The sequence below is a fragment of the Pristiophorus japonicus genome, chromosome 2 (genome assembly GCF_044704955.1).
Source record: "Pristiophorus japonicus isolate sPriJap1 chromosome 2, sPriJap1.hap1, whole genome shotgun sequence".
NCBI lineage: Eukaryota > Metazoa > Chordata > Chondrichthyes > Pristiophoridae > Pristiophorus > Pristiophorus japonicus.
Window position 1 is genome coordinate 230,385,871 of NC_091978.1, and position 25,314 is coordinate 230,411,184.

Here is a 25,314-nt window from a genome sequence, read left to right on the forward strand (position 1 = left end):
AGCAATCCTGAGATTACTACCTTTGAGGTCCTACTTTTTAATTTAACTCCTAACTCCCTAAATTCAGCTTGTAGGACCTCATCCTATTTTTTATCTATATCGTTAGTACCTATTTGCACCACAACAACTGGCTGTTCACCCTTCCTCTTCAAAATGTCCTGCATCTGCTCCAAGACATCCTTGACCCTTGCACCAGGGAGGCAACATACCATCCTGGAGTCTCAGAAATACCTATCTATTTCCCTTACAATAGAATACCCTACAACTATAGCTCTCCCGCTCTTTTTCCTGCCCTCCTGGGGTCAACCAATAACTCTCTCAGATACTGACTTATGCTGGCGGGAGCTCCCCTGCTAATCAACCCCAACTTCTACCATCTTCTACCATCGGCAACTTTCCATCCTCAACCTCCCCCCTCCCACTGTCTAAACTTCCTCTAGCCCTAATAGACCTTAATAGGGGATCTTAAACACTTAAACCCTTACTTTAAACCCAACCCCACAAGTTCGGGCCTACCTCAGGCTTCCCACCACACCACCCATCGGCAACTGGGCCGACTGTGGCAAAGACTGGGCTGACTGCGGCGAAGACCGTGCCTCTTGCGGTGAAGACCGGGACTCCTGCAGTGACGACCTGGACCTGCCAATCGGGCACCCCCCCCACCAGCGGCGATTGGAACACCTCCAGCAGTGGCAGATGGGCCTCTCCACCACGATGACGGCTGGACCTCCTGTGGCGACAGGCGACCTCCTCCTCAAATGGCGACCGGGTCCTCCTCTTCTACGATGGTGGTTGCCCCCCCCCCCCTCCTTCAGTGATGACTGGAGCTCTCCTTCCCCACTATTGACCTGGCCGCTTCTCCTCCTCCAACACGTGGTGAACACCATGGCTGTGACCCCCCTTGACCTTCCACTCTGAACCCCGGTGGGCCATTGTCCCTCCCAATGCCTGCCCCCAACCAGGCCTCGGACCACCTACCACCAAGGGCGCTACTGAGCGCTGAGCCTGCGGCCAACATTTCGCCGTAGGCAACTAGGCCCATATAGCAGTGCCTGGTCTCCAGTCGTCTTGGACCCCCTTGCCACTGAATCAAGACCTTGCTCAGCTAAGCCCGTGTGGTAGCCGGTGTGCATTGACCACCCCACGTTAAAAGAACTCACGCACAGGCATCTTCCACTCCGTTAAAATGAAGTTCGGAACCTGGAACATCAGGACCCTCATGAACAACTCCAACAGCGACAGGCCAGAATGCCACACCGCCATAGTTGCCTGGGAACTTAGACGCTTTGATATCGACATCGTCGCCCTAAGCGAGACCCGGTGGGCAGGGGAAGGCCAGCTCAAGGAACAAGGTGGAGGTTACACCTTCTTCTGGAAAGGGAAACCAGAGGCAGAACGCCACCTCCACGGAGTCAGCTTCGCCATCAAAAATGAGTTGGTCGACCACCTCAAAGACTCCCCTGCAGGGTTAACGAACGCCTCGTGACTCTTCGACTCACCCTATTCTGGAACCAGTGCGCTACAGTCATCAGTGCGTACGCCTTAACACTCGATGGAACAGATGAGATCAAAGAGGGTTTTTACTCCAGCCTCGAAAAATCCCTGTCCAGCGTCCCCGAGGGCGACAAACTGATCCTCCTCAGTGACTTCAACGCCAGGGTCGGCAAGGACACAGCCCTCTGGGGAGGCGTGATTGGCAGAGAGGGGGTAGGGTAAGCCAACTCCAGCAGTACCATACTCCTGACAAAATGTCTCGAACATGAACTTTTCATCACTAACACCTTGTTCCGCCAGAGGGACAAATACAAGGCATCGTGGCAAAACCCTCGCTCCAAACACTGGCACCTGCTCGACTATTTCATCGTCCGAGCCAGGGATCGCAAGGGTGTGCGCATCATCCGTGCCATGACAAGAGCTAATGACTGCTGGATGGACCACCGCCTAATCCGATCCATCATCGACATTAACATAGCACCAAAGCGAAGGGGGGCAGCAGAAGCAGTGTCGCAAAAAAATCAATGCCAGGGCACTTAAGGACCCAGCTAAGAGAGCCCTATACAGTCAGCGCCTCACAGCTAACCTGGTGTGCCTTGATGACCCTGAGATGCAGAATGCCCACAGCGCTTGGTCTGCCCTCCAGGTCTCCATAACCAGTGTCTGCAAAGAGTCGCTCGGTCACTCAACCAGGAAACACCAGGACTGGTTTGATGAGAATGATCAGGAGATCCAAGAGCTAATAGATTGCAAGGACAGGGCATTTCTAAGCCTTAAACAACAACCCAACTCGGGAGCAGCAAAGCAGCATTACAGACAGTTCAAGGCTGAGGTCCAACAAAAAACCTGGGACTTAAAGAACAGGTGGTGGATGGAGAAAGCACAAGAGATACAGCAGCTGGCCGACAGCCGTGATGTGCGAGGATCTTCATCGCAGTCAAGACCACCTATGGTCAAAACTCCCAAGGCTCCACCCCACTGCTGGCCAAGAACGGGGAAACACTCATCAAGGACACTGAGGCAGTCAGGGCCCGCTGGAAAGAGCACTTCGAAGATCTCCTCAATCGAGACTCTGCCTTTGACCCAAGTGTTCTCGACTCCATCCCGCAGCATGCTACCCGCCACTATCTCGGCAAAACCCCAATACTGCACGGGGTAGAAAAAAAAGCCATAAGACAGCTTAAAAACAACAAGGCTACGGGAGCGAATGGAATCCCTGCTGAGGCACTAAAGTATGGCGGAGAGGCACTATTGGTGCAGATACAGGACCTCATCTCTCGCATCTGGAGGGAGGAGAGCATGCCGGGAGATCTCAGAGATGCAGTGATCATGACCATCTTTAAAAAAGGGGACAAGTCCAACTGCGGCAACTACAGAGGAATCTCCCTGTTATCATCTACTGGGAAAGTCGTCGCTAGAGTCCTCCTCAACTGTCTTCTCCCCGTGGCTGAGGAGTTCCTCCCGGAATCTCAGTGCGGATTTCATCCCCTGCGGGGCACAACCGATATGATTTTTGCAGCGCGACAGCTGCAGGAAAAATGCAGGGAACAGCACCAGCCCTTATACATGGCCTTCTTCGACCTTACAAAGGCCTTTGACACTGTCAACCGCAAGGGTCTATGGAGTGTCCTCCTCCATTTCGGATGCCCCAAAAGTACGTCACCATCCTCCGCCTGCTCCACGATGACATACAGGCCGTGATCCTTACCAACGTATCCATTACAGACCCAATCCACATCGGGACCGGGGTCAAACAGGGCTGCGTCATCACCCCAACCCTCTTCTCAATCTTCCTCGCTGCCATGCTCCACCTCACAGTCAACAAGCTCCCCGCTGGAGTGAAACTAAACTATAAAACCAGTGGGAACCTGTTCAAACTTTGCCATCTCCAGGACAGGTCCAAGGCCACCCCAACCTCTGTCGTCGAGCTACAGTACACGGACGACACCTGCGCCTGTGCATATACAGAGGCTGAACTCCAGGACATAGTCGACGTACAGGCAACTCTTGATTATCTGGGTCCCTCGAGAATTGGGCTATGCCGGGTAAACGATTTCTCTGTTAGAGCGATTGACCTTATAAAGTTAAAACCCGATGTCTTCCCGGGCCGAAAGGACTCCGATGTCAGCGGCCCGGCCTTCTCGGGCCGAAATTTTAAATCCCGTTACAATGGTTTCCCGTTGGATCCATGTGCGGATAATCGAGAGTTACCTGTATTTACTGAGGCGTGCGAAAGCATGGGCTTTACCCCAAATATCCGTAAGACAAAGATCCTCCACCAGCCTGTCCTCGCCGCACAGCACTGCCCCCTAGTCATCAAGATCCACGGCACGGCCCTGGACAACGTGAACTACTTCCCATACCTCGGGAGCCTCTTATCAACAAGAGCAGGCATTGACGATGAGATTCAACACCGCCTCCAGTGCGTCAGTGCAGCCTTTGACTGCCTGAGGAAAAGAGTGTTTGAAGACCAGGCCCTCAAAACTGCCACCAAGCTCATGGTCTACAGGGCTGTAGTAATACCCGCCCTCCTGTATGGCTCAGAGACATGGACCATGTACAGTAGACACCTCAAGTCGCTCGAGAAATACCACCAACGATGTCTCCGCAAGATCCTACAAATCCCCTGGGAGGACAGACGCACCAACATTAGCGTCCTCGACCAGGCCAACATCCCTAGCATTGACGCACTGACCACACTTGATCAGCTCCGCTGGGCAGGCTACATTGTTCGCATGCCTGACACAAGACTCCCAAAGCAAGCGCTCTACTCGGGACTCCTTCACGGCAAACGAGCCAAAGGTGGGCAGAGGAAACGTTACAAGGACACCCTCAAAGCCTGCCTGATAAAGTGCAACATCCCACTGACACCTGGGAGTCCCTGGCCTAAGTGGTGGAAGTGTATCCGGGAGGGCGCCGAGCACCTCGAGTCTCATCACCGAGAGCATGTATAAATCAAGCGTAGGCAGTGGAAAGAGTGTGAGGTGAACCATTCCCACCCACCCCTTCCCTCAATGACTATCTGTCCTATCTGTGACAGAGTCTGTGGTTCTCGTATTGGACACTGTTCAGCCACTTAAGAACTCATTTTAAGAGTGGAATCAAGTCTTCCTCGATTCCGAGGGACTGCCTGTAATGATGTTGTCAGGGGAATAGGTGGAAATCTGCTCCTGAAACCCCCTCCACCACTTTACTGGAAAATGGTCACATACAAGGAATAGGGTTGCATTCTAATTCCGGCAACAGTTGAGCAATTCGCCCTATCTTTGCCCTGCACTCTGATTAGAATTTCAAGGCTCAATATTCTCCAACACGTAATATGGCACCTTTTCAATAGAACTTTCAGAAAAATGTTTTTCTTGGCTGTTGCAGAAACCATGGCTGCCCCTCTCCAAACTCCTCAACCTGGTGACCCTAACGCAGAAGGAAATTTTGAGCTGCAACTACTTTGGATTCAGCAAGATGTGTGTGCATATTTACATTGTATATATCTGGAATTCAAATAAGTGGCAAATGCACAGAATTGTGCATGTAGCCCCTATAAATAAGATAGTGGTCTCTGTGTGTTTAATCTTTTATGGGATTTCAGTATTAGAAAGAAAAAACTTGCATTTATATGGTGCCTTTTATGACCTCAGGACATCGCAAAACACTTCACAGCCAATTAAATACTTTTGCAGTGTAATCACTGTTGTAATGTAAGAAACACAGCAGCCAATTTGCACACAGTAAGGTCTCATAAACAGCAATGAGATAATGACCAGATAATCTGTTTCATAGGGCCCAAATTTCCCCAACCCCTTTTTCCGGTGCACACTCCCGAGATGCGGCGACTTTGTGCGCTCAAAACGGCGCAAAAAAACTTACTAACAATTCTGGCCACTCTGCTGTGTGTCCCGGGTCCTGGTGCAGCGTTTCTCATGGAGTGAGGGGCGGAGCTACTGCCCTGCGCCGAAAACAGTGCCGGCAGCTGTCCGCATGCGCTGTAGAGCGTTCGCGCATGCGCAGTAGTTCCTCCCATGATTGTGATGATGATGTCTGCAGCGTGGGACCCACCGCGTCGTGCCCCTATCCCGGGCTGAGTGGCCTGCTGTACAGGCTGGCCGCTGCCTTCCCGCGCTGAGGGCTACAAGAAACAGGTTGGTGGGGGGAAGAGTTTTGATCGGGGCCGGAGGAAGAATTTTGATCGGGGCTGGGGGAAAAGTTTTGATCGGGGTGGGGGTGGGGGAGAAAGAATCTTTAAAGGTTTTCCAGTACTTTAATATCTAGCTATCTTTACTAAAAATTCCCTATCTGCAGTATCTTACAGATCACCCACTATTGCATAGAATTCTAAAATATTATTAATTATCAGAGTCATACTACTCAATGCTGAACACCAAAATTTAAGTTTACATTTTGACATGCTTTTTTTGTTACGTCTAACGTTTTAAATTTCTAAACCTAGTCAGGGCAATTCTTTGGTGCTGCAGAAGTCAAAATCCAATGTGGTATGATGCCGCTCACGAATCCATTCGGCGAGAGCGTTGGTGCTCTTGATCTATTATTTACAAAGAAAACCTTCCCCTTGCTTAAGTGACCCTTATACTTCAGTCTTCATTACCAAGATCATTTTAATTCTTGCAAAAATCCCATACTCAGTTTAATCAGGCTGATAGCACCTACACCCTGTCCAGTCTCACTGCTTGGGATTTAAAAAAAAAACTAGCATTCCTATCATAATACTGTCATTTGGAGGCTACCTGCGCTGATTTCTTAACTCTCCGCAAGGATTTTCTGTGCGGCCACGTGGCCATATATGCTGGCCTGAGTTAGTTTGGAGCAACTATTATTGGTGGCGTAGATGGCTGGTAATGCCCTCTTTTGAAAAAAAAACAAAAACAAAAAAGTCCTAACTAACTCACTTACACTGGCACAAATTAAATGTGCAGAATGGGTATTTTTACGATACTCCAGAAAAATCAAGTTGCTCCAAAAAAAACGGAGCAACTCCTGCCAAATTTGGGCCAGTAGTGATGTTGGTTGAGGGATATATATTGGCCAAGACACCAGGGATAACTCCCTGCTCTTCTTTGAAATAGTGCCATTGGATCATTTACGTCCACCTGAGAGAGCAGACAGGGCCTTGGTTTAATGTCTCATCATAAAGATGGCATCTCAGATAGTGCAGCACTCCCTCAGTACTGCACTAGAGTGTCAGCCTAGATTACGCTCGCAAGTCCCTGGAGTGGGACTTGAACCCACAACCTTCTGACTCAGAGGCGAGAGTGCTACCCACTGAGCCAAGGCAGACTGTCCACACATTATTTGCCGAGCAAAATTCATAATGAACATATTTACTCAAACTCAGCTTTGAATAATTTTATTACTCTAGAGGTCATTCAATCTAGTTGAAAAAGATTTTCAGCTGTATATATTCAGGATGAATTTATACAATAGAGGGTAACAGCAACATTTGGAACCAACTGAGACCTGTAATAAGAATTGGATATACATAGTTTTGGTATGTATTCAAAAATCGCTCTCAAACCTGTGAACACCAGGTTAATGTTGAGTGTGAGAATTATGATTGGCAAAGTGATGTAGGTTGCAAAACCATTCAAATATGCAGAGCAGTGACATGGATCTGCTGTATGGAACATGCTGTCAACACCCCTAAGAAATATTAATGCCAGGCAAACTGTATTGCTACCACTAGATTGCAGGAGATATTGGATAAATGTCTGACACTAGACCACTGGGAAATACAGTATCTGCTGCTAGATTGTCCTTCACTCATCAAGATGAACAATGTCTGGGTTCCCAGAAAAAAATAATTCAATGACACAAGTCACGGTGGTAAAAGGCAGCCATTACACAGTGTGTGATTCCAGCTTTGCCACGAGCTGCAGCTTTAATTGTTCCAAATTAATTACGTCTGCTGAAACAACATTTTGTTAACAAAAATAATAGGTTTTATGAGGCTGGTTTAAAGACTGCCATGCTGCGATGAAATCTCAGAGCAACAACCTAGAACAGGCAAAAGGAGACAGCTGGAAGACAACTGTAAAATGAGCCTGGCAAAACTAGAAACTTCTTGGCTTACTTAGCTATGACTTGCTTCATCAAAGTATGTAGAATTGGTCAGCTCAAAGTATTCGGAGACAAAATCCTCTTGTACTTTGTACACAATGTTGTGCCAAACACTATTAACCACAACAAAACCCGAGGAATTTCTGACATTCATGTTTGCACAGATGAGCCTGAATAAGTATCTTGAAGGTACCTCTCCCCACTGGAAACAACTGAGGTTTTTGAAATGTTAGTTCTTTAAAAAGTTACATGGCTCATTTGATCAATATTTTTATTGTGCACTTGGCTCTTTTCTCAGTATAAATGAGATATTGTCATCCATTGGCAGGATTTACAAAACCCGATCTAACAGGATTTGGAGGGTATCTTCACTGCACTCATTTCAAGAATGATTATTTTTGAAAAATGTAGCCTCCAAATAAGCATTTTGATGCAAGAATTGCCCTGTTTTATATCCTTATGGCTGACAGGTAAAGTTTCCACCTCCCAATCACACACCAAGGAGGTCCAAGCTTTGATCCCAATGATGTTACATACAAACACACGAAAATAACGGGCAGAAAAATACCAGCTGGTCCATCAAGCCTGCCTCACGCTCATGATGACTGGAGCATCATGATGGACATTTCCCACCCACCTTCCACCCTACGGCCATGTAATCTCCTGGGAGAGGCAAATAAAGATAAAATCCCAGGGCTAATAGGGGAAAATTCTTCTCCGACCCCTTCAGGCGATCAAAACCAATGAGGTTATCTTGGTCTGTGTAGTTATAGGGACACTGCATTTGGTGGCAGGAAAGAAAAAAATCAACCCCGCTTCCCAATCTGAATGCTTTCCAACTAACTCGACTTGAAAATGCATATGAACACCATGTACAAGCATTCGCAACCATCTTAAGCCAGAAGTGCTGAGTGGATGATCCATCTCGGCATCCTCCTGAGGTCCCCACCATCACAGAAGCCATTCTTCAGCCAATTTGATTCACTCCACGTGATATCAAGAAATGGCTGAGCACACTGGATACAGCAAAGGCTGTGGGCCCCAAAAACATTCCGACTTGTGCTCTAGAACTAGGCGCCTCTAGCCAACCTGTTCCAGTACAGCTTCAACATTGGCATCTACCGACAATGTGGAAAAATTGCCCAGGTATGTCCTATCCACAAAAAGCAAGACAAATCCAATCCGGCCAATTACCGCCCCAGCAGTCTACTCTCAATCATCAGCAAAGTGATGGAGGATGTCATCAACAGTGCTATCAAGCGGCACTTACTCACCAATAACCTGCTCACCGATGCTCAGTTTGGGTTATGCCAGGACCACATGGCTCCAGATCTCAGTACAGTCTTGCTCCAAACATGGACAAAAGAGCTGAACTCCAGAGGTGAGGTGAGAGTGACTGCCCTTGACATCAAGGCAGCATTTGACCGAGATGTAGCATCAAGGAGCCCTAGTAAAATTGAAGTCAATGGGAATCAGGACAAAAACTCTCCACTGGCTGGTGTCATACCTAGCACAATGGAAGATGGTTATAATTGTTGAAGGCCAATAATCTCAGCCCCAGGACATCACTACAGTAGTTCCTCAGGGCAGTGTCTGAGGCCCAATCATCTTCAGCTGCTTCATCAATGACCATCCCTCCATCATAAGGTCAGAACTGGGAATGTTCGCTGATGATTGCACTGTATTCAGTTCCATTCGCAACTCCTCAAATAATGAAGCCGTCCATGCCCGCAATGCAGCAAGACCTGGACAGTGTTCAGGTTTGGGCTGATAAGTGGCAAGTAACATTCGTGCCACACAAATGCCAGGCAATGACTACCACCAATAAGCGAGAGTCTAACCACCGCCCCTTGACATTCAACGGCATTACCATCACGGAATCCCCCACCATCAACATCCTGGGGGTCACCACTGACCAGAAAGTTAATTGGACCAGCCACATAAATACTGTGGCTACAAGAGCCGGTTAGAGGCTGCGTATTCTATGGCGAGTGATTCACCTTCTGCCTCTCCAAAGTCTTCCCAGCATCTACAAGGCACGTGTCAGGAATGTGATGGAATACTCTCCACTTGTCTGGATGAGTGCAGCTCCAACAACACTCAAGACACTCACCACCATCCAGGACAAAGCAACACGCTAGATTTGCACCCATTCACCACCTTAAACATTTATTCGCACCGGCATACCGTGGCTGCAGTGTGTGCCATCTACAAGATGCACTGCAGCAACTCGCCAAGGTTTCTTTGACAGCACCTCCCAAACCCGCAACTGCTACTGCCCAGAAGGACAAGGGCAGCAGGCACATGGGAACACGGCCGCATCCAAGTTCCCCTCCAAGCCACACACCATCCTGACTTGGAAATATATCACCGTTCCTTCATCGTCGCTGGGTCAAAATCCTGCAACTCCCTCCCGAACAGCACTGTGGCAGTGGTTCAAGAAGGCAGCTCATGACCAGCTTCTCCAGGGCAATTAATGCAGGCCTTGCCATCAATGCCCAGAACCAGGAATTAATTAATAAAACAAGATCAAGCCTGGATCTGATGTCCTCAACAACTGAATAACCTGCTGATTCTTGCCGTCAGGTCTCACACATGAATAATTGCCACTTGAAGGAGATACGGGAGGGCGACTGCGACTGAGAATTTGAGAACGATTTGCCATTATCAGGAGAGAAGGGAAAAGGAGAAGCATGGGAGTGAAAAAATTGCCTTCATAAAATCATAGAATGATACAGCACAGAAGGAGGCCCTTTGGCCCATCATGGCTGTGCTGACTCTTCGAATGAGCTATTCAATTAGCCCTACTAACCTACTCTTTCCCCAGAGCTCTGCAAATTTTTACCCTTCAAGTATTTATCCAATTCCCTTTTGAAAGTTATTATTGAATCTGCTTTGACCATCCTTTCAGGCAGTGCATTCCAGATCATAACAACTCGCTGCATAAAAATGTTTTTCCTCATGTCACCTCTGGTTATTGTGCCAATTAACTTAAATCTGTGTCCTCTGTTTACCAAACATTCTGCCACTGGAAGAAACAGTTTCTCCTTATCTACTTTATCAAAACTTTTCATGATTCTGAACCCCTCTATCAAATCTTCCCTTAACCTTCTCTGCTCTAAGGAGAACAATCCCAGTTTCTCTAGTCTCTCCACATAACTGAAGTCATTTATTCCTTGTACCATTCTAGTAAATCTCCTCTATACCCTCTCTAAGGTCTGGACATCTTTCATAAAGTGTGATGCCCAGAATTGGACACAATACTCCAGCTGAATCACAACCAATGTTTTATAAAGGTTCAGCATAACTGCCTTGCTTTTGCCTCGTATACCTTTTTAACAGCCTTCTCAACGTATCCTGTCACCTTCAAAGATTTGTGTAAATATACCCCTAGCTCTCTTTCCTGCACCCTCTTTAAAATTATACAATTTAGTTTACATTGCCTCTCTTCATTCTTCATACCAAAATGAATCACTTTACACTTCTCTACATTAAATTTCATCTGCCATGAGTCTGCCCATTTCACCAGACTGTCTATTTCCTCCTGGAGTCTGTTACTATCCCCCCTCCTATTTACTACATTTCCGAGTTTCATTTCCTCTGCCAACTTTGAAATTATACCCTGTATAGCCAAGTCCAGGTCATTAATATATATTAAAAAGAGCAATGGTTCCAACACCACTGCACACATCCCTCCAGTGTGAAAAACCCCTCATCACTACTCTCTGCTTTTTGTCTCTTTGCTACTTACATATCCACGGAGCCTCTGCCCCTTTAATCCCATTGGCTTCAAATTTGCTAACAAGTCTATTATGTGGATCTTTATCAAAACGCCTTTTGAAAATCCATATATGCAACATCAACTGCACTACCCTCATCAACCCTCTCCATTACTTCAAAGAAATCAACCAAGTTAGTCAAACACGATTTGCCTTTACAAAACTTTTATTTATTCACCCACATTTTTCCAAGTACCAAGTCATTTTGAATGCTGTGGCCCATGTAACTAAGGAATATTTTTATATTCTGATCTACAATGTGACAAAAAGATGTCCAAAAATAACTGCGCTCACATATCACGGTCAGACTTTATATGCACATCACACATTTTTTCCACTAAGTGCCCTATATTTTCTTAGTGAGTTTTTTTTCCCATTTCCAGCAGTGCTTCTGTTTCTTTAGCTAGCTACGCTATAATCTCTATCTGATTCTCCTTTTGCTGTCTCACTCCTTTTTCCCATTTCATTTCTCAGACTTTGCTTGCTTCAGGCTCCAAAAAACATGCTTCCGACAAACAGCTGGCAACACTTCCCAAAATTTTCTGGCGGGAAAAAAACATCATTTTCTGTGCATTTCTCAGTCAATACAAATGGGAGTCGATAAGAAACAGAAATTTCGAAGCACAAGATAAGAAGTGAACAACTTAAAAATCATGTCAGGAATGTCACATTTTGTGCAAAATCCTGAACTTGAAACCAAAAAAAAAACTAGTGAGATGGGAGGAGGGGGAAAGCGTTACGGTGGTGGTCACTTAACATAGAGCATCATAAATGGATTCATGGAGATTTCCTCTGGTCACTATTTCTATCAAAATCATAAAAAAATTATTTTAAACATGTTTACAATTTTGCTCGGAATACCAAGCAAAATGAATGCATTTAAGTAGCCCACAGGTACCAGCAATTCTTCCACAAGGGAGCTAACCGCAAGCAGTGAGATGACTTTTTTAGATTCCCGATTCCTCCATAACTGCATCCATCTGACCTGAGGGCAATGGTTGTCAGGGAGCAATAAAATAAAATAAAATGTCCATTTTACCATACTGATGCAGTCCCATCATTTCCCAATTCTTCCTGAAATAGCCACAGAACAATGATGGCTGCAAGAAATTTGCTGAGCAGACAGATTCCTTGTTGAAAAATATAGTACTGATAAATCACTAGTTTACTGCCAGTATCTCCAACTAGCAAAATAATTTTAACCCATTACTCAACCTTCAAATGTGTGCTTCATATTTATCTTTTATTAAACATTTTAATTGGCAGCTCAATGGTGATAGAATTACAACATTGGAGATTTTACTGTCGGCAATGTTAATTACAGCATAAGACTCATTTGATTTGTAATCTTGATGTTATCATCTTGGTTTTTTTGGTAGAAGTTCCCACCCAAATGTACGGTGATGTGGTTGGTGATTATTCCATTAATTTTTAGTACTAACTGGATTCAACTCAACAGCCTCAACAAGAACAATGGGCCCAGATTTTCCATTCAGACAAAATCACGATCACAATTTGCATCCACGCAATGTCAAGTGCACTGACTCAGCCATAATTCCCAGGGTTAATGTAATTAAAGTATTGTGAGTAAGCTTCAGGTATCAGGCACGTCACTGCAGAGTGGAAACGAATGTTCGCTGCAGGATTTAAAGACCTATTACAGCTTAAAGTCAAGCAGCGGCCTGGGAACAGCGTGGAGGCATGCCACTTCAGGGAGCAGCACGAGCTGTGATGGCAGCGAAGAGTGACGTCATCAAGGTCCAGGTCAGTGATTGGGGCTTGGGCAGATACAGCAGGAGCGGCGATGTCGGGGCGAAGGAGCGGCGAGAGACTGTAGAGGGTTGCGATCGGGACCCAGGGAAGGCGTGAGTTCGGGGCCAGGGACCCAGGGGCAGCACGAGCCACCCCACACTGCGGTATGTGTGCACGCTAGGTCCGTGCAGCAGAGCAGGTCTCCAGCTGTCTTGGGTAATCCTTGCCACTGGACCAAGACTTGGCTCTGTCAAGCCCGTGTGGTAACTGGTGTGCAACGACCACCCCAGATTTAAAAAATCCACGCGCACGCATCTTCCACCATTCAGGATGTAATTCAGGACCTGGAATTTTAGGTCCTTCATTGGAACACCTGTGAACTTATCCTTTTTTGGCATAGAAGCAAGTCATCCTCGTTTCGAGGGACTGTCTATGATGATGATGATGATGATGACAGCTTAAATGGATGGTCGTCGAAATAAATGGCTTTGAAACTCACCAGCAGGGTTACTGGCAATATAATGTCTGTCAGGAGTGAAGGGGGAGCCCTAAGTTCTCAGATGGAGCTTTCGAAGTGCTAATGGATCAAGTAATGCAGAGCAGGGAGGCCCTGTTTGCTACAGAGTTGGGCAATACTCCAAGGTGAGCAGCACAAGGGCAACATTTGGAACTGGTCAGGGCAACGAGTACCAACTCCAGCAGTCCATGCACAGCCAGCCAGAGCCAGAAAATGAACCAGCCACACCTTCCAAGAATACACATTAATAAACGTACCTGACATGTACAATGGTTCCCTTCATACTGTGCTAAAGTGCCTGAATTGCTTACTATCAATACACAGGAAGAAGCACAGGGCAACTTACATCCCCAGCTTTCTCTTGGCAGTGTCTCCTCACAAATAGCTTTATGTATATGGAACCCGCTAAAAGCCTTGCATGGGAGGTCATTGTTTAATGCATGCCTATTGCCACACCCATTATGATCTGCATGCTGAAACCTGGGCTACTAAATGTCATGGTAACCAAAGGTAATTCTCACTTTTTAAAAAAGTGCTTATTAAGATATGGGATGTTAGTGCAGGGGATGGAAATTTCCCCACTTCATGCACCTAGTTTAGCACCAAGCACTCCAAGCACCCCAAGCACCAAACACCAAGCATAGCTAGATGCAGAGCAAAGCTCCTCCTACTCTGCATCAATGATGGGGCTCAGCTGATACAAGGCCATTAGGGAATAATAGTTGTATGGAAATGTTTCATTATCCCTTTTTGTAGTGGCTGGGTCAGTCACAGATTCCCCCCTATGGCTGACACCTCCATTGAAGAGACAAAATGACTGACTTTCTTTTACTAAGGCCCCATTTCTTGCTCCTGGAATGGCAGCTGAGTCATTGCCATTTGTGTGTATACATTACTCTGACATTTCAACTTCCAGTGCTCCTTTGCTTAAGTTTACGGGTCTGAAATTGTCCACCACCCAAAATGAGGTGCACCCACTAGTTTCGATGTGTTCTGGCCGCCGCAGGCATTGGGACGGCCTATCCATCGAAATTCAGCAAGTCGGGTTTTTTTCTGAGTGAGGCGGAAGTGGCCTCATCGTGGGGGCGGGTGCAGTAGTCGAGGCTGTCAGTCATTAGCACCGCGTTGATGATATCATCATGCTGGTGTGTCACAACGTCTCTCCCCATCAGTTAAAGGGGAGATCCACTGCGAACTCTGCAGCCACTATAGTGGCAAACACTGGGCCACCAGGGAGGGTTTGGGACAGGCCAGGGGTGCCAGGCTGCCTGTTAGTGGCCCGGCCAAACCCGTGGCATAATTGTCAGAACGACCTGCCAGTCGGCCGACAAAAAAACGATAATATGGCGACCGCGACAGTGCACCCTCCACTTTAAGGGCGGCCAAGCCGCTGTGCCACAGAAAGTGTACCAACAGCACAAGCTTTCGGGAGCACCGATCAGTGGCGAGGCCACTCCCGGGGGCGGGGGAGAAGCAATACTGGAAAAGGAGCAATTTCTCGAGGGCACAATTTCGCGGGGGGTGCCCCGGTCTGTAAGGGATCGGCGCATGCACATCGTGGCGCAAAAACGGGCGGAGCGGTCCCGGACACTGCTTGAAACGTAAACGGTGACCCCTCCACGGAGAGTCAGCAGCCATTCCGCGCTGACCCGTGGCCACCGCTTTCTGGCGGAGAGGCCATATCGGAAGGGGCAATTTTGGCTCCTACATCTCTTGTCTTCACCTTATGGAGTCATTTCTGCAAATTAAACTAATGCAATTCTATACAAAAAACTAGTGGAAGAATTATCCATATGTCTAGTTAGTTAAAAAAAAAACAATTTTCTCCCTTCCCTTCTTGTCCTTCAGTGGAGTACAGTTCACTGGGTGCCAATACCCTTATTCAGTTTTAAACAGAAACATTCTGAAAACTTTAATTGTCAGATTCATATAATAAATCCACACCAGCAGTAATGTCTTCTTGCTTGTCTGGGCATCGAATAGAAAATTGTAGACTGGACAGCAGCCGTAAAAAAATGGGCAATACTGACCCTGTCTGCCTAAAGGTGTATTAAGAAGCTGCACCACTTAGGGATCTGGTGATGTTTTATGATCACAGGAGGTGCACCTTCAATAAAGCTGCAAACACATTTTTGCCACAACATAAACAAAACAGAATTTAGCCCTGGGCATGTTCCAAAAGAGTAAACCCATAACATTATTCCTTACAAACCACCTTACCCTTTGCAGAAGATCTGTGTAATCCAATAAAAACGTCACTGTGATTGCTGCAAGCTACTCTTGCTGATAACTAGTGTTTGCCGTCAACTCTGATCATGCTTGAGTATATTTGAAGCACTTCAAGAGATATGGGAAGGCTCAGCAGAGCCAAAGTGGGAGAACTGGAATTAAAAGCACTGAAAAATTTCTCATGTTGGAATATCTTGCTAGTATTCCCCAGTTTTCAAATTTTCTCACATAATTAATATCCTATAAATTTCTGTTCAATGACTACATCATTCACTGAAGTGATCAAACCCACAGATAGAATGTCTACTAAATACTATTATTCACTCACTATCTTTTGATATCAACCTGTGTGGAATTCTCAACCTGCTTGTATGTTGTGAAATAACATAGATTCAGGATTTAGAAGTTGGTGGCTTCACCAGTTGTATTTGCCCTGCCATGTGCATATCTGTGCTGATCCTGCTGATTAAACTAATGTCGGGGTCTGATTGATGTTGTACCCCGACTTTTGAATGTCAATGAGGCCCTCGTCTTCATGGGGCAAGGGCCTCACATGCTATCAGAAATGTGTCACTAAAAATGAAAAAGGGCACATGTGCATCCTGGCTCTGGTGAATGCCACACTGCTGATACAAGCCCTATATGTAGTCAATTAGTGCATTTGTATTAATGATGGATTCATGCATTTTTACACCATGCTTGTAGAATTGATCCAAGGAGTAATCCAGATTAATGCACATAAATGCCTATATAGGGAGATTACAGAAGGAGGATCAACAGAACTGTTACCATTCATAGCAACGTGACTACCAGAGATGACAGAACTACCTCAACCTCAGCAAGGAACGCTGTGTCAGCAGACAACTGAAAGTGTGCCATTTCCTGAAACCGCAAAACAACATCAGCATCACAATGACAAGAATGGTAAAAGTGACGATAGCACCCAATCTTTCTGTCTTGGGCTCCTTCCAGGCAACAGCATATGACTTAGGCAAGATGAGTCGTTTGTGGCTCAACACCCACTTGACCTTCTCGTTATCAGTGAGTTATAACCTGTTTCCACCCGCAACCCCCACCCCTCCACTGCCATGTACAGAGCAGTTCTTCTTCCCCTCTGCTATCAACTGTGACTTGCAGATCTTTATTTGCTTATGATAGTTTCTGCTGTCTGCACTGTTCCTCCATTTCTCCTAGATACTGTGTAATCACCAGCTACATTGGCACTATTTTTATCAGTTAGTGACTGTTCAGCCAGCTAGGCAGGATTTTTGCAAGTGCTTTTAGATTAGACACACAGTTGTTTGTTGCTTTTATGTGTTCCCGTGCACCAACCTTTCTCAAAGCACACAGGGTAAGGTTGTTCCTGCAAGCACAATAACCCAAGGGAAAGCAAAATTCCCATTTAATACACCCTCAGAGGCATGGACCATGTACAGTAGACACCTCAAGTCGTTGGAGAAATACCATCAACGATGCCTCCTCACGATCCTACAAATCCCCTGGGAGGACAGCCACACCAACATTAGTGTCCTCGACCAGGCCAATATCCCCAGCATTGAAGCACTGACCACACTTGACCAGCTCCGTTGGGCAGTCTACATTGTCCACATGCCAGACACGAGACTCCCAAAGCAATCGCTCTACTTGGAACTCCTTCATGGCAAATGAACCAAGGGTGGACAGAGGAAATGTTACAAGGACACTCTCAAAGCCTTCCTGATAAAGTACAGCATTCCCACTGACATCTGGGAGTCCCTGGCCAAAGACCGCCTGAGTGGAGGAAGTACATCCAGGAGGGTGTTGAGCGCCTCGAGTCACATCACCGAGTGCATGCAGAAAACAAGTGCAGGCAGCAGAAGGAATGCGCGGCAAACCTGTCCCACCCTCCCTTATCCTCAACGACTGTCTATCCCACCTGTAGCAGGGACTGTGGCTCTCGTATTAGACTGTTCAGCCACCTAAGGACTCATTGTAAGAGTGGAAGCAAGTCTTCCTCGATCCCGAGGGACTGCCTATGATGATGAGTGCATTAGGAGACTTTCACCCTCCTAACAGATCATATTCATAAAACGCTGTTCCTATGACCAAACCTGCCTGAAAACTCCCTCAAGAAGCAACAACACCCGATTATCTATCATTCAATGTTGAGCAATGATTACAGTGTGTGTATGGGTATGATTTTGCCATCTATACTATGGCTACACTTGTAGTTGATTGACAGAATCAGATCTCCTACAAGTTTAGGTGTTTGACTGTTACACCATTACAATTCAGCAAGATTAACCTGTGTAAAATAATTCCTTTAAAATGAAATCAGCAGCACTTTTAGGTTGCATTCTTAGCAAAATCTGAACAAAATCCCTTTAACCAATTCACAATAAACTAATACAAGTACCTGTGTGGCTACATAATGGTGATGTACACTGGGCAATTGCAACAATTCTTACCTTAGGCTACTGAAATAAATTTAATGTGATGTAAAGTTCACCACAGCACATCGTAAGATGCATTAATTACGATTGGGTCATGGATTCTGCAGTTAACAAGTCAAGATAATACCACAGCTGTCGCTATTTTCAAACCCTTCTTTCAGTTGGGATACCATGCATTCCAAATGCTTGGGAAATATATATTTTTTCCCTTTGATCATAATCTGAGTGCTATTCATCTATTCAAGCCAGTTCTACATCCCCTAGCTGAAAGAACAAGCAACCTCACCCTTTCAGTTCAATATATTTCAGATGTGACAGCAGCGTTTTAGTTTGGAAGTATTGAACTTTGACCTCTCCAGTGTGGCTTTTGGTAACCTCACAACATGGTCTTCAGAGCAAAAGTCTAAATGTTTCTTACCTGGCACAATTTCAAAAAGGAACTTCCTGGACTCATCTCCATTAAACGAATGCTCAGTAACATTATTTCCAGGCAAGAAAATGGTCCCCTGTAAAACAGACCAAATGAGTTTGAGAAAAAAAGACGCCGCACAGACCGAAAAAAAACAACAACAATTATAAAACACAGCAATTAAAATTTGCATCAGGATTATTGTTACAAACTCTGCCAAGAATCAGGAACTGAACGCAATGTCATGATTGTCAATGTTAACTGAGAAATAAAGAAATAAGACTTGCTTTTACACAGAGCCTTTCACGACATCCCAAAGCACTTTATAACCAGTGAAGCACTGTGGAAATGTAGTCACTGTTGTAATGTAGGAAACGCAACAGTCAATTTGCACCCATCAAGGTCCCACAAACAGCAATGTGATAACGAGAAGATAATCTATTCTTTAGTGATGTTGGTTGAGGGATAAATATTGGTCAGGACACCAGGGAGAACTCCACCTGAAAGGGCAGACTTGGTTTAATGTCTCCTCCGAAAGACCGCACTTCCAACAGTGCAGCACTTCCTCAGTACAGCATAGATTTTTGGGCTCATGCCTCTAGAGTGAGACTTTAACCCACAAACATCTGAAGCTATAAATGCCTCCAGCTCAGTGGATTATCCTAGACAGACTAGCAAGTGGTTAAGGAGAGATTCATCTCCCCACTGCCCGTGAAATATTTTATTCATAACACTTACTGTGAGATCTTCTATCGTGTTACTTATCGGTAGTCCAGGACCTTATGCTTACATTAAAGTATAAACAGTGAAGTATGTTGCCTCCCTGGTGCCAAGGTCAAGGATGTCACTGAACGGCTGCAGGGCATTCTGGGGGGAGAGGGTGAACAGCCAGAGGTCGTGGTTCATATCGGGACCAATGACATAGGCAGAAAGAGGGATGAGGTCCTGCAGGCCAATTTTAGGGAGCTAGGAGAGAGATTAAAAAGTAGGACCTCAAAGATAGTCATCTCAGGATTACTCCCGGTGCCACTTGCTAGTGAGTACAGAAATAGGAGGATAGAACAGATGAATGCGTGGCTGGAGAGATGGCGCAGGAGGGAGGACTTTAGATTCCTGAGGCATTGGAACCATTTCTGGGGGAGGTGGGACCTGTACAATCTGGACGGGTTGTACCTCAACAGAGCCGGGACTAATATCCTCGGGGGGCGGGGGGTGAGGGGTGGTGACTTGCTAGTGCTGTTGGGGAGTGTTGTGAAGAGTGAGACTGAACACTGTGAGCTCGAAGTAAAGTGTGACCTTAGTTTTTTATTGCAAGTCTCCAGAGTGCCTCTCCAATCTGTGAAGCCTCCTTAAATACCTGTGCTCCCAAGGGATTATAGGACCCCTGGGACTCCAGGGGATGAGCCCTCTGGTAGCTGTACAGAGTAAATACAAGCATACATATATAACAACAAAGTCAATAGTGTAACTATTTACAATGTGAGTCGACCTGGTGCCCTTCTTGCCCTGGTTGACCGTCTCGTTGTGAAAGCTGGTGTTGTTGAATCATTTGTTGGGCCCTCGCTGGGCTGGTGTGCAGCTGGCCTTGCTGGGCTGCCTGGTGTGTTGGGCCCTGCTGGGCTGCTTTGGATGATGGGTTCTGCTTTGTGGTCAACCGTGGTGCCGGTTGCCACTGGTGTGTATGTTGGGGATCAAAAAAGGTAGGGTCCAAGATGGGTTGCTCAGGATAGTCCGTGAATCTGAGTTTGATTTGGTCCAAGTGTTTCCGGTGAATGAGTCCATTTGAAAGTTTGACCCGAAACACCCTGCTCCCCTCTTTGGCCACGACAGTGCCGGGAAGCCACTTGGGACCTTGTCCATAATTCAATACAAATACAGGATCATTGATTTCGATCACGCGTGACACATTTGCGCTATCATGGTATGCACTTTGTTGAAGCCGCCTGATCGCTACCTGTTCATGTAGATCAGGGTGAACTAACGAGAGTCTTGTCTTAAATGCTCTTTTCATGAGCAGTTCAGCAGGTGGGATCCCAGTGAATGGGATCCCATGCGATAGCTAAGCAGAACTCAGGATAGGCGAGTCTGCAGTGAGCCTTCAGTTACCCTCTTCAAGCCTTGCTTGATGGTTTGCACTGCTCTCTCTGCCTGACCATTGGACGCTGGTTTAAACGGGGCAGATGTAACATGTTTGATCCCGTTACGGGTCATGAATTCTTTGAACACAGCACTGGTAAAACATGGCCCATTGTCACTCACCAGGACATCGGGTAAGCCGTGTGCGGCAAACATGGCCCGCAGGCTTTCAGTAGTGGCAGCGGACTTGCTAGCCGACATTATCTCACACTCAATCAACTTGGAGTACGCGTCTACAACCACAAGGAACATTCTACCCAAGAACGGGCCTGCATAATCGATGTGTACCCTAGACCAAGGTTTGGAGGGCCAAGACCCTAAACTTAGCGGCGCCTCCCTGGGTACATTGCTTAACTGCGAGCATGTATTACATCTGTGTACACAGGACTCTAAGTCCACATCAATACCGGGCCGCCACACGTGGGATCTGGCTATCGCTTTCATCATTACAATGCCTGGGTGGGTACTGTGGAGATCATTGATGAAGATGTCTCTGCCCTTCTTGGGGACCATTACTCGATTCCTCCACAGAAGGTAATCTGCCTGTATAGACATTTCAGCTTTGCGCCGCTGGAACGGCTTTATCTCTTCCTGCATTTCCACTGGGACACTGGACCAGCTCCCGTGAAGCAAACAGCTTTTGACTAGAGATAATAAGGGGTCCTGGCTTGTCCAGGTTTTGATCTGCCGGGCAGTGAAAGGTGATTGCTCACTCTCAAATGCTTCCATAACCATGGCTAGATCTGCGGGCTGCGCCATTTCCAACCCCGTGGTGGGCAATGGCAGCCTACTGAGAGCATCAGTGCAGTTTTCTGTGCCTGGCCTGTGGCGGATGGCGTAGTTGTATGCGGACAACGTGAGCGCTCACCTCTGGATGCAGGCCGATGAGTTGGTATTTATCCCTTTACTCTCGGAAAACAGGGATATAAGTGACTTATGGTCAGTTTCCAATTCGAATTTTAGCCCAAACAGGTATTGATGCATTTTCTTTACTCCATAGACACACGCTAATGCTTCTTTCTCAATTATGCTGTCGGTTCTCTCAGTCTTAGATAGACTCCTGGATGCATAAGCAACCGGTTGTAGTTTCCCGAAATCATTAGCTTGTTGCAATACACACCTGACGCCATAATACGACTCGTCACACGCTAGTACCAAACGCTTACATGGATCATACAACACATGAAATTTGTTTGAGCATAACAATTTTCTCACTTTTACAAAGGCATTTTCTTGGCTTTTGCCCCAAACCCATTCGTCCCCTTTTCGTAGTAAGACATGTAGTGGTTCTAACAGTGTGTTGAGACCCGGTAAACCAAAGCAGTTCAGGAATCCCAGAAACGACCGCAGTTCCGTCACGTTCTGTGGCCTCGGTGCGTTCCCGATTGCCTCCATCTTCGCGTTGGTGGGCCTGATGCCGTCCGCCGCAATCTTCCTTCCCAGGAACTGCACATCAGACACCAGGAAAATGTACTTTGAGCGTTTTAACCTGAGCCCCACGCAGTTGAGTCGACTAAGAACTTCCAGCAGGTTCTGCAGTTGCTCGACTGTGTTCCGACCTGTGACCAAGATGTTGTCCTGGAAGACCACGGTCTGCAGGACTGACTTCAGTAAGCTTTCCATGTTTCTCTGGAATATCGCCGCCGCCGATCGGATTCCAAATGGGCATCTGTTATAAACAAAAAGATCTTTGTGCGTGTTGATGCAGGTGAGGCCCTTCGATGATTCCTCCAGTTCCTGCGCCATGTAGGATGAAGTCAGATCCAGCTTCATGAACGTCTTTCCTCCTGCCAGCTTTGCAAAGAGGTCATCGGCTTTTGGTAGTGGGTATTGGTCCTGCAGGGAGAAATGATTGATAGTTACTTTGTAATCATCACAGATTCTGAAGGTGCCGTCTCCCTTGAGGACTGGGACGATTGGACTGGCCCAGTCATTGAACTCGATCGGGCAAATGATGCCCTCTCTTTGCAGCCGGTCTGGCTCGATTTCTACCCTTTCTCTCATCATGTACGGTACTGCTCTCGCCTTGTGATGGATGGGTCGCGCCCCTGAATGAGGTGAATCTGTACTTTTGCTCCTTGGAATTTCCCGATGCTTGGTTCAAACAGCGAAGGAAATTTGTTTAAGACCTGGGCACACGAAGTGTCATCAGCGGTCGATAGCGCTCGGACGTCATCCCAGTTCCAGCGTAACTTTCCCAGCTAGCTCCTGCCGAGCAGCGTGAGACCATCACCCGGTACCACTCAGAGTGGTAGCTTGTGCACCGCTCCATTGTTGGAGACCTTTACGGTAGCATTGCCGATTACAAGAATCAGTTCTTTCGTGTAAGTTCTTAGTTTCGTGCAAACTGGAGTTAAGACTGGCCTTGCGGCCTTGTTGCACTGCAACCTTCTGAAAGTCTTTTCACCCATGATGGACTAGCTCACGCCCGTGTCCAGCTCCATTGGCACCGGGAGTCCATTTTGTTCAACATCCAGCATTATCGGGGGACAATTCGTGATGAATGTGTGCACCCCATGTATCTCTGCCTCCTCGATCTGAGGCTGTGGTTCGTCATGATCCTCCGTGGATCTGTCCCCCTCTGCAACATGGTGGTTTGCAGGTTTAATGGGCTTTGCAGCTCACCTGCACACTCGTTGGAGGTGTCCCAGAGTTCCACGGCCTTTGCAAATGTAATCTTTGAATCAGCATGAATGGAAATGATGATCACCCCCGCAGCAAGGTATTAATGGCCTTGCATTCATCACCCTTGATGGTGGAGTCTGAGACATCTGCGGACGTGTAGCTGCAGGTATGTGTGACCTGCCCTGTATGTTACGATTAGAAAAGAACATCACTTTGTTCACAGTACTTGTAGCAGCACTTGTGTGCTGAGAAATTTGCTTCGGATTGTCACTGGTGGCAATGAACGCCTGGGCTATCGCTGTGGCCTTACTCAAGGTTGGGGTCTCTACAGTCAAAAGTTTGCAAAGTATGGTTTCGTGGCCAATGCCAAGTACGAAAAAGTCTCTGGGCATGTGCTCCAAATGTCCTTCAAATTCGCAATGTCCTACAAGGCGTCTTAGCTCGGCGACATAACTCGCCACTTCCTGGCCTTCAGACCTTTTGTAGGTGTAGAACCGGTACCTCGCCATCAGAACGCTTTCCTTCGGGTTCAAATGCTCTCGGACCAGTGTGTACAAATTGTCGTATGGGTTCTCTATGGGTTTCGCTGGTGTGAGCAGATTCTTCATGAGGCCATACGTTGGTGCCCCACAGATGGTGAGGAGGATCACCCTTCGTTTGGCAGCGCTCTCTTCCCCATCTAGCTCGTTGGCCACAAAGTATTGGTCGAGTTGCTCCACAAAAGTTTCCCAATCATCTCCCTCCGAGAATTTCTCCAGGATGCCCACTGTTCTCTGCATCTTTAGGTTCGCTATCTGTATCTCATCGCTAGTTGTTATGTATGGAGAAAGAGTCAGACTGAATATTGTGAGCTCAAAGTAAAGTGTGACCGTAGTCTTTTATTGCAGGTCTCCAGTGCCTCTCCAACCTGTAAAGCCTCCTTAAATACCTGTGCTCCCAAGGGATTATGGGATCACTTGGGACTCCAGGGGATGAGCCCTCTGGTGCCTGTACAGAGTAAATACATGTATACATATATAACAGGGAGGGTTTAAACTAGTTTGGCAGGGGAATGGAAACCTGAGAATAGATTTAGAAGAGAGAGAAGCAAAGCTGGAATTGAAAAGCAGCAAAGTAGAAAGTGAATTTGGAAGACAGAGGAAACGAGGGCTATAAAATAGATAACAACGGAGTTTGGCAATCTGATGGGATAGAGAGAGGGGTAAAAAAGATGGAGGCATTGCAGTATTGATTAAAGAAACAATTACAGCTGTGAAGAGGGATGATATGTTAGAAGGATAATCAAATGAGGCCATACGGGTTGAATTGAAGAACAAAAAAGGGGCAATCACACTGCTGGAAGTGTACTATAGACCCTCAAACAGAAGGAGCTAGAAGAGGAAATGTCGGCAAATTTCTGAGAAGTGCAAAAACTATAGGGCAATAATAGTAGGGAATTTCAACTACCCTAATATTAACTGGGATAAAATTAGTGTGAAAGGTATAGAGGGTGTGGAATCCTAAAATGCATTCAGGAGAACTTTTTTAGCCAATAAACAGCAAGCCCAACAATGGAGGGGGCAGTTCTGGACTTAGTTTTAGGGAATGAAACTGGGTAGGTGGAAGGGGTATCAGTGGGAGAGCATTTTGGTGCTCGTAATCATAATTCAGTTAGATTTAGGGTAGTTAAGGAAAAGGACAAAGATAGAGCAGGAATAAAAGTTCTCAATTGGGGAAAAGCCACTTTTGCTAAACTGAGATTGGATTTAGCCAAAATGGACTGGAAACAGCTATTTGAAAGTAAATCAGTATCAGAGCAGTGGGAGGCACTCAAGGAGAAGATCCTCAGGGTTCAGAGCAAGTATGTTTCCTTAAAGAAAAAGGGTGGGA

The 25,314-nt window shown here is 46.5% G+C and overlaps 1 protein-coding gene across 1 annotated transcript in view; it reads right to left on the reverse strand.

Annotated features, from left to right (window-relative positions):
• arhgap24 (Rho GTPase activating protein 24) overlaps nt 1–25,314 on the reverse strand; it is a 649,536-nt gene that overhangs the window by 324,820 nt on the left and 299,402 nt on the right. The window contains exon 3 of the mRNA XM_070863890.1: nt 18,694–18,781. Within this exon, the coding sequence (XP_070719991.1) occupies nt 18,694–18,781 (88 nt within the window). The remainder of the gene's footprint in view (nt 1–18,693; nt 18,782–25,314) is intronic.